Source organism: Choloepus didactylus, chromosome 6 (assembly GCF_015220235.1).
Source record: "Choloepus didactylus isolate mChoDid1 chromosome 6, mChoDid1.pri, whole genome shotgun sequence".
NCBI classification, from domain to species: domain Eukaryota; kingdom Metazoa; phylum Chordata; class Mammalia; order Pilosa; family Megalonychidae; genus Choloepus; species Choloepus didactylus.
The window spans coordinates 110231256-110240870 of NC_051312.1; the positions used below are offsets into that span (position 1 = coordinate 110231256).

The 9615-nt window shown below is 45.1% G+C and overlaps 1 protein-coding gene across 1 annotated transcript; it reads left to right on the top strand.

Annotated features, from left to right (window-relative positions):
* The first annotated feature begins 1702 nt into the window (after positions 1-1702).
* On the top strand, positions 1703-6056 carry FUT4 (fucosyltransferase 4). The gene has a single exon (XM_037838819.1). The coding sequence runs from the start codon at positions 2429-2431 to the stop codon at positions 3626-3628; it is 1200 nt and encodes a 399-aa protein (XP_037694747.1). The 5' UTR covers positions 1703-2428; the 3' UTR covers positions 3629-6056.
* Positions 6057-9615: the final 3559 nt, after the last annotated feature.

Consider the following 9615-nt stretch of genomic DNA (forward strand, 5'->3'; position numbering starts at 1 on the left):
TGTGCTCAATGAAAATTGATATTCATGCAATGTGAATCATTCCACAAGTAAAAAGTTGGTTTAACTGGAGCATCTGGAGGAAAAGGGAAAATTGGGAGTGGGGAAAAGAAGAAAGCAAAAAAGGTTAACATTTACCAAATGCCTACCTACCATGTGCCAGACTCAATGTTAGGCTCTGTCAATGATGTCAATTTAACTATAATGGGAGGAATGTGCATAAATACATACATTTTTGAATTGCTTAAGTAGAATAGGAAAGTCAGTACATTCTTTTTTTTGGTTGAAACAAGTTAGTTGTGCATTTATAACTTTCCTTTTAATTAAAAATAACAGAAGTATCAGTTGAAAATCACTGAAATTTTTAATTCCAATTTGTTTAATGAGCTTGAAAATAGTTACATGAAATAAAGTAAACCAGAAACATAAAGGTTTTAGTATGTAGGAAGAAATGTTGCTAGGTCAATGGATAAAGCCAGAGCACCTGAAGTTTTCCATCCAACTTCCAACTGCTACTGTAAGTAGGGAGGCAGTGCCACCTGAAACCACTTTTAGCACAGCTTTTCACATTCTGTACTTTAGTTTCAATGAAAAAGTTCCTAACAATAAATTCAAAGGGCAAACCCAAGTTCATTTTCAGTAGGCATAACATCAAAAACGCCTGTCAGTTGGCGCGATCACCAGCAACGTCTATTTCTCCCCCCAACACGTAGTAACTGTACCACACTGCTGGGACCCCACCCATGCACAGCTGTGACTACTAAACATCCTATCAAAACTGCCTCCTCAGCTCAAAGGGACACAGTTGGGATAAAAGAAAGGAAAAAAAGGAAATACAGAATGTAAGCTTTGTATCAATGTTGAATTTCTTGAACTTCTTAGCTGCACTTAATGGGATTGCATAAAAGAATGTTCTTGTACATGGGAAATGTGTATGTGAATTATATTGTTTGTTCAAGGATGTGTGCAGCTTGCTCTCATATATTCAGAAGACAGCAATAGATGATGGATGATAGGGAGGGAGGGAGGGAAAGAAAGAAATGGTGGTGTGACAGGATGTTAAAGTTGGTGGATCAGGGTATCTGGGGAGGGAGGTCAGGGTATGCTGGAGTTCTGTGTATGGGGTTTGTATTGTTTTTGCAACTGTTCATGAAAGTTTGAATTCATTTCAAAAAACAAAAGAAAAACTGTCTCCTCTCCTTAGGTTAGCAGCCCCTCCCGTGGCCTATTTAGAATTTCAATGAAAAAAGCTGAACATAAATGAAGGTCAAAACCCAGAAATGTAAGCCGTAGAGAAGAAAAATTCCTAAAATGAATGTATTTGTAGATGTCATGACTGTTGCCCGTGACCTCTGCCTCACTGAAAAGGTTAAAAAGCTCCTTGAGGACAAGAACCTATCTTTATCTACATCATTTTCTAAGGCATCTGTCAGCGCTTGGTACAAGATAACGCTGCGGCCGCAGTCAGAAAATATTCAGTGGGAGAGCTAAGGAAAGTTTCAGTTGTTCCAAAAACATTTTGCTCTTCTCTATCTTCTGCTGGGGGTGGGAGGCAAAAGGTATGTTCTCACCTGCAAGACAGTAGGGGCTTAATTCCCAGTGAAAGTTTAATTTCACAAAATTCACGACGCCATGGGCCGCGCCGCGGGCGACTGACCACACCTGGGGGGCCACAAGGTGGCGGCCACCGGCGCCGTGCGCACGCTTCAGTCGCACGTTCCTGCGGCCTCTCGGGCTTCCTTCCTCCCTCCCTCCTGTCCCGGTAGCCGGCGGAGAGCAGAGCCATGCGGAAGGAAGTGGACTCAGATCCCAGGACCAACGGAAAGGCTCGGCCCCTGGCTCGCCTTCCGTCTGTGCCTGCGTCTGCTCTCGCGCGGCCGCGGCCTTTGGAGGGTCCCGCGTCCCCGCCCCCAGACCTGCCCAGGGGTGAACCCGGCCCTCACACTGGAAGGCGAGGGTTCCGGCCACTGTGAGCGAGGACCAGGGCGCCGCCTGGGGGGATCCAGGAGCGGACCCGCGGGCAAGGTCGGGGGGGTGGGCGCGCACGGATTCCGAATAGCGGGCAAGAAGCTTGTGGGGCTGGGCCCCAGATTCGCTGAGGCGGGTAGCATTGGAGGGTGTGGGGAGTAGGCGGAGGCGTAGCAGGAAACGCCCCGGGCCTGGCCCGGAGGGCAGGCCTGGGGTCTCAGTGCAGGGGATGCACCGGGCGGTGTCCGGTCGGCTTGCCTGGCCCGCTCACCTCGCCCTGGCGGCGCGTCTGGCCTAGGACTCAGGGGGCGGGGACGCGGAACCGCGAGCCTTTGGATTCCGAGGCCGCCCCCTCCTGCTCCAGGGCCTGCGGAGGTGCGGCAAGCGACAGCATGAGAGCGGGCGCCGCTCTTCCACGCCTGCGGACGCGCGGCGAGCGGCGGCGGCTGTGCCTCCTTGTGCCATGCGGACTACCAGGGGCCGAGCGGCGAGCCGGCGGCGCGGGCGCAGGAGATTACCCCAGACTTCCTCCGTGCTGGCGGCCGCCGGCCTGATGTGCACGGCACTGGCCGCCTATGCCTGCTGGGGGCAGTTGCCGCCGCTGCCCTGGGCATCCTCGGCCCCGCCGTGCCCCGTGGGCGTGCTGCTTTGGTGGGAGCCCTTCGGCGGGCGCGGCGGTGCCGTGAGGCCGCCGCCCGACTGCCGACTGCGCTTCAATATCAGCGGCTGCCGCCTGCTCACCGACCGCGCAGCCTACGGGGAGGCCCAGGCTGTGCTTTTCCACCACCGGGACCTCGTGAAGGGACCTCCCGACTGGCCCCCGCCCTGGGGGATTCAGAGGCGCACAGCAGAGGAGCTGGAGCTGCGGGTATTAGACAACGAGGAGGCGGCGGCGGCGGCCGAAACCTTGGCGGTCTGGGGCTCCAGACCCCCGGGCCAGCGTTGGGTGTGGATGAACTTCGAGTCGCCTTCCCACTCCCCTGGGCTGCGAAGCCTGGAAAGCAGCCTCTTCAACTGGACGCTCTCCTACCGGGCAGACTCGGACGTCTTTGTGCCTTATGGCTACCTCTACCCCAGGAGCCACCCCAGCGACCAACCGCCAGCCCTGGTCCCGCCACTGGCCCGGAAACGGGGTCTGGTAGCCTGGGTGGTGAGCCACTGGGACGAGCGCCAGGCTCGGGTCCGCTACTACCACCAGCTGAGCCAGCACGTGTCGGTGGACGTGTTCGGCAGGAGCGGGCCAGGGCAGCCTTTGCCCAACGGCGAGCTCCTGCCCACGGTGGCCCGCTACAAGTTCTACCTGGCCTTCGAGAACTCGCAGCACCTGGATTATATCACCGAGAAGCTCTGGCGCAACGCGTTGCTGGCAGGGGCGGTACCGGTGGTGCTGGGCCCGGATCGTGCCAACTACGAGCGTTTCGTGCCCCGCGGCGCCTTTATCCATGTGGACGACTTCCCTAGTGCAGCCTCCCTGGCCGCCTACCTGCTCTTCCTGGACCGGCACCCAGCCGCCTATCGCCGCTACTTCAACTGGCGCCGGAGCTACGCTGTGCACATCACTTCCTTCTGGGACGAGCCCTGGTGCCGGGTCTGCCAGGCTGTGCAGAGGGCTGGGGACCGGCCCAAGAGCATACACAACTTGGCCCACTGGTTTGAGCGGTGAAGCTGCCCGCCCTCGGGTGTGACCCAGGGAGGCCAAGTCTTCAACTTTTTGATGCTCTGCTGTCCATCACCTTGACTGCCGAATTATGGAACTAAGTTCTCCAAACACCCATTTTTTGTTATATGAGGAAAAGGTGATTTACCAATTGTTATTATGTACTACGACGGGGTGGGAGGGATCCCCAGTTCTCCTGTATTTTGCACAACTAGCAATCAGGCTCCTTCTGCCATTGGTGGTTATCAGTGTTCAGGAGTGGGGATGGGGCCCTACCTCACCTGGTAAAGTGTGCAAAAGTGAAGAAATAGCTAAACTACAAGATGCCATTGAGTCCGTTGCTCTGAATTTCCTCATCTGCCACAGGTCATTTTTGTGGCCAGTGCCTCCAAATCTCATACTGCTTTGTGACTTACATTTCCCTGGTGTCTGGGCCAACACGAAGCAAGCCCCTAGTTTCAGAGAGCAGGAGGACTGGCAGCATGTGGGCCCTCTCTGTTGGTTGGATCCCAGAAGGCTCAGCTCCCAAGAAAGATGAGGAGGGTGGTTCAGGAGCCATTGCTGGTTCCTTAGGTACAGTTTGTTGCCCTGCACTATGAATGGAAACAAGATGCTGGATTGTCCTTGAAAGAGAATTGAGACGAATATATGTGTACCTCACTTTACACAAGAAATGTATTCCTGATAAGCTGCCTTTATATCAAATCCCAAGTTAAATGACCTGGGGGAGGTCAGTATTTAAAGGAACCTTATGCAGAATCCCTGTACAATGTGAATAATCATCTCCTAATTTATTTTTTCTGTATCTTTATGTTTTTCTATAACCTGCATTTTTTAAAAGCATATTAAAATTACAGATATGAAAATAAGGCAAAAGCAACCTTCTTTTCCCTTCTTCCCAAGAATCCAGCCTATGTTTACAAGCAGAAGAGCAAGAAAGCCACAGTGTCATTTTCCACAAAATTATTTCATGTCTTTACAGGACACAAAATTTAAATTGCAATGTCAGTTCTCCAGGTAGGTTGGCAGTACCCTGCTGCAAAACATTGAAAGAGATTGTTTTGTATTAGAGAATTATGCAAAAGGAAAAAAAGTTTTCAAGTGTTGGTTAGTAGCAGTTTTTTATTCCACCAGTTTTTAATTAAATGTTCAGTTCCTAGGGACTGAAGTAAATTAGTGTCTATGATTAACCTACTCTGTCTCTTGTTAAAGAATAAATCGGTAATTCTTGGGGCCAGCAGATTGCCCTCCTAGTCTGCATAATTGTACAGTACAGCCTATCCTCACATTTCAGATCCTGTTGAGAGTATGCTACGGGACCAACCTTGAAAATATATGTATTGATTTTAAGTTGTTGAATGTGCAGCATTTTCAAAAGTTGTCAGTGTGTTCCTACTCCATGCCAAACACTGGGCTGGGGAACCCCGGGAAGATACAAATTTGTCTAAGGCAAGATTTCTCTCTTTAAGGTTCTTATAATCTACCAGTGCCAAAAAAGTATACAGAGAACTTTGAGAAAACACTTGGCAGAAACTCTATGTTTAAAGTGGCATTCTAGCTATGCAGACCATAAATTGATTAGAAGGCCAGCTGATGTACTACCTGAAGTAATGTTCTTTGTCTTCTCAATTTATTGTTTAAGGACGTTCAGTGCTTAATAATAGTGGGTAGGGTCCAAGATTGATTAGTTTTATACAGAGTTCTGCTGTGAACAATAGTAATTTTCCATATGATTAGACCATTTTGTCCTAAAGGATCCCTCAGTCCTGCTCAGGTACAACAGCTGAATCATAAATCATTTGAATTACTGAGGTGCAGAAGGGATTAGAAAAGACACAAAGTGCTCAGCACAGTTCCTGGTGCATAGGAAGCACTTGGAAAACATTAGCTGTGATTGTCATCAGTCATTTTAACAAGGAAGGAGCCAAGGTCCGACTCCTTGAGGGACTTGCCCAAGATTACAGTAGTAATGGCAGAACTAGCTGTGTTTGTGCATGTCACGACCCCTTTGAGCCTCTGTTGCTTGACCTGCAAAATGAGGGGGTTGGACAAAAGCATCTCTGGGACCTTCTAGTTCCACTTGCTATCGTTCTATTGAGCTTTCATCTCCCACTGTGCCTTCCTTATAGACTGGAAATGACTTAACGCCCAACAGCAATAAAATTTAAACTGACAGAAGACCAGGCACCAGAGAGGGAGAATCTGATTATTATTTTAAAACATATATTTTTAAAAATTTTAAAAATCTCAGATGCCAAGGAGAGGAGTCAAGTCTTTGGTAACTTATATGGTGAATAATTGCATTGAGTAAGTTCTAAATCATCCTTGGATATGTCTCAGGGACTTCTTTTATGCTACATATTTTCTTATAACAAGTGGAGCATTTATGTATATATGTATAAAATATATGTTATTTTGACAACATGATTAAAGTAATGAGATGGAAATCGACTCCTTATTTATAATGTATATTCCCCATGCACTAATGTGTTCAACCATGATACACTGGATATTCCTTTGCCAGGGGACAGTTTCTGTAAGTTCATCAGTTCTAGACTGGGAACTGAAATGTGATGGCTTTGCCTCTTCTGAGTTACACCAGGTCCAATTATTCACCTTTTCCTCTGGCTCATTTTTGTGAGACTTTTTCACTCCAACCTGATGACTCATCTTGAAGGGCAAAGTAGTACACTCCTTTCTTTCAGTGCAGTTCATTTTACTAAGTGCTCTGATGCCCTCTTTGTACTGTCTCTAGCTCCTGTTCACTAAATTAAATGATGCCCTTTTTTAAAGGGGTGGGATAAAGACTGGGAATGTGATGGCAGGCTGAGAGCAGAGGAGGCACTCTACCTGCTGGTGCTCAAATTGTTGGAAGGGGAACATGTGAAGTCAAATGAACACTGAGCCTCAAAATATTTTCTCTGCGGTCCTACTTATTCTCCAACACACACACAACCACTGACATGCTCACTTTACAGACTTTGAAAAACGATGATGGCTAACTGAGGGTAGGAGCAGGACTAACAAGAAATCTGGGTTCTATAATGAATAAGAACAAAGTGTATTATAAAGTGGAACAGGTGGTGAGTATAGATGGGGAGTAAAGAGAAAAAAGAAAACATTGAGATAAACAGGTAAGTATTTGAAGAGAAATTGAAAAGAACATATTGAAGAAAAGGAGAGGGATGGAGAAACAATTGAGAAAAGTAGAGGAAAGATAAGAGTTAAATGACAACAAAAGAGGTAGGATATAGGAGGGACAACAAATGCCCAGAGACTAAGACTGAGGGAATAATTTAAAATCCATCATTCAAACCCACTTTTCTGAAAAGAAACTTTTGTTCAACTAGAAATACAGCATCCATTGGCAAACAGGAGTGAAATCAAGGAGTATAAACTCCCTGACAAGGAAAGTCAGGAACTTAACCAAAAAAAATCTAATATTTCAGTAGAAATTTAAAACTGTTTCCTTGACTCATTACAACACTTTCTTGAATTCTTATGAATGCTGCTTTTTCATCTAGAAAAAATCCCATTCATTGAAGAATTTTTAAATTTCCAGTCGGCATACTTCAACTCAATATCTATTTTTAGAGAAATTTATTTTTCTATGTAGCCATAATCATCATTAACAATTTTAAAGAAAAGATGGAGGAAAACATGTAAGGGACTCAGTACATTTAGTACACTTAGTTTCCTTACTTAATACATTTTAAAATATTGGATTTTTATTACATCCCAGAGATCTTTGAACTGGTTATTTTTTTTTAATTACTGTATCTCACCAAAGTATACTAAAAAAGTAATGCCCTAGTAGACCATGAGTGCTAAGTATCTTAATCTGAATTATTTCTAGGAAAAAAAGGAGGGGGGATTCATTAGTCAACATTTAACAAACATTTCTAAAGTGCCTTCTATGTGTGGAAATAAAAATGAAATGAAGGCAAGGACGTTGTTCTCAAAAAGCTTGTGTTCTAGTGAACACAGACACTAGAACAGGCATATTAATAATCTTGACACATGGTAAGTGCTGTCATAGGAAGCACTTATAATAAAGACATATAAGAAGCTGTATTAGATCATGTGCAGATTTTTAAAAACTTAATGGGAGCCTCAGTGTAGGCAGAGCAGTATATTTCTGGAATGAATTTCCTTTGACACACACTAAGTCTTCTTAATGTTCTTTCTGAAAAACACAAGTGATATATAGCCTCTGGTCTCAACAGTTGTCTATCTGAATTTCTCCTCTAACACTATAGTTAAAATAAACGTCATTATTAAGCATCACTATGAAAATGACTAACCTCTATAGGGATTTTGCTCTCCTAGCAACTAGGGAAACTTGCCTTTACCCTATGATTTTCTTGCTCTCATAATGTTAAGTAAACATTTTAGAAATCTCTGTTCCACTAATGAAAACTTATTCTGAAATGCTGTTAAGCGCAATCATCTTGCGGTTCCCATAAATTACCTTTAGGTAAGAATGAGTCTGCCTTATGGCTTATCAAGCCTTCTTTGAGACGTACCAATTTGTGGCTTTTATGCAGATTCTTTACTAGAAGTTGTATTTCATAAGTTGTTTTACATTAAGTTTTGCAGTAACTGTATGCCAGTTTACATAAATTTCATTAATCTTTAGCTGCTTACTATGGGCAATTTTCTTTTCCCTGAATTTGGGTTTTCTCATCTGCAAAATATGGGAGCACATATCTTGCACTGGCTTACCAGGAGTTGTGCTGTGACCTCAGTGTCTGGACATTTGCAAAGAAAAAGGAGCCAGGACTGACAAGGGCTTAGACAAGGTTAGCTGACTCACCGGAGAGAGAGGCCCTTTTGGGCGGTTGCCAGCAGCTTTTATTGTGGAATCTACAAGAGCCTAGAGACCTCACTGCGAAGGCCAATATCAGTTAACAGTAGATGTGATCAACATGGGATAAGTGCAACAGGAGTCTCTAGGTGGACAAGACTTGGGGCCAGATGGGTAGCATTGTGGTTTCAGGTGGGCAGTCCATGTGGTTTGGAGCAGTATCACAGCTACTGGCTAGAAGTACAGGAAACAGGGTCCAGTCTCAAGGAGGATGAGGCTGGCAGGAGCTAAAGATTCTGGATCTGCCTCTGAGAAGGGCTGAGGAAGGAAGGGCCGGCAAATGTACTTGCCCTTCTCGATGGGTCCATCTGGTGCCAAGGTTCCTCATCATCTCACCAGCTCTTAGTTCTCTGCATTTTCAGGGGTGAAAGGACAGAAAATACTGGCAAGACAAAGAAACAGTGCTGGTTCTAGAGTGATAAGGAGCCAAGGACATTGATTTCAGGTCTCGAATTATTGTAGGCAAGGTCCTGGATTTTCTGATGCCCCCAATTTACAATAATTTGTAATGAATGCATATTTTCCCACATTTCCCAATTTTGATTTAAAAACGTGGTAACTTTGGAAGGTGTCTCCCTAATCATGGTCTGGTGACTGAACATTTAGGCCATCTGTGGTGCATGCCCCAAACCAATCTAGACAAAGACTTGTTGGCTGTGAATGAATGGGGAGGGGAGGTAGAGGAGTGGAGTGGGGGTGCGGTTGTGTAGGTTTCTGATTATTTCTTTACTTTCAGAGAATCAGAAGTTTAGTGATCAAACATTCTTATGTCCAGGAAACATCTCTCTTAAATTTAATCTGAGAAATTCAAGCAACACCTAAAGAAAAAAACAAAAAACAAAAAAAACTCTGTAAAGGAATTTGGTAGCTATCTATAGCATTTGATATGTATTATTAACATAGCATGGATTAATGAATTTCTCCTTACATGGCTTCTCTAAAACTGGAACACTAGACTGTATTTATCCCCTTTTAAGTATCAACTGTTTCCTGACGTGCTATAATATCATTTTCAGGAATTATGTCATATCTAAGGCACCTCTGTTCTAGAATTATGTTTCTATTATTATAGGTTTTCATTACTTAAACTACAAGCAAACAAATAACTAGAGGCTGTGATAAAATT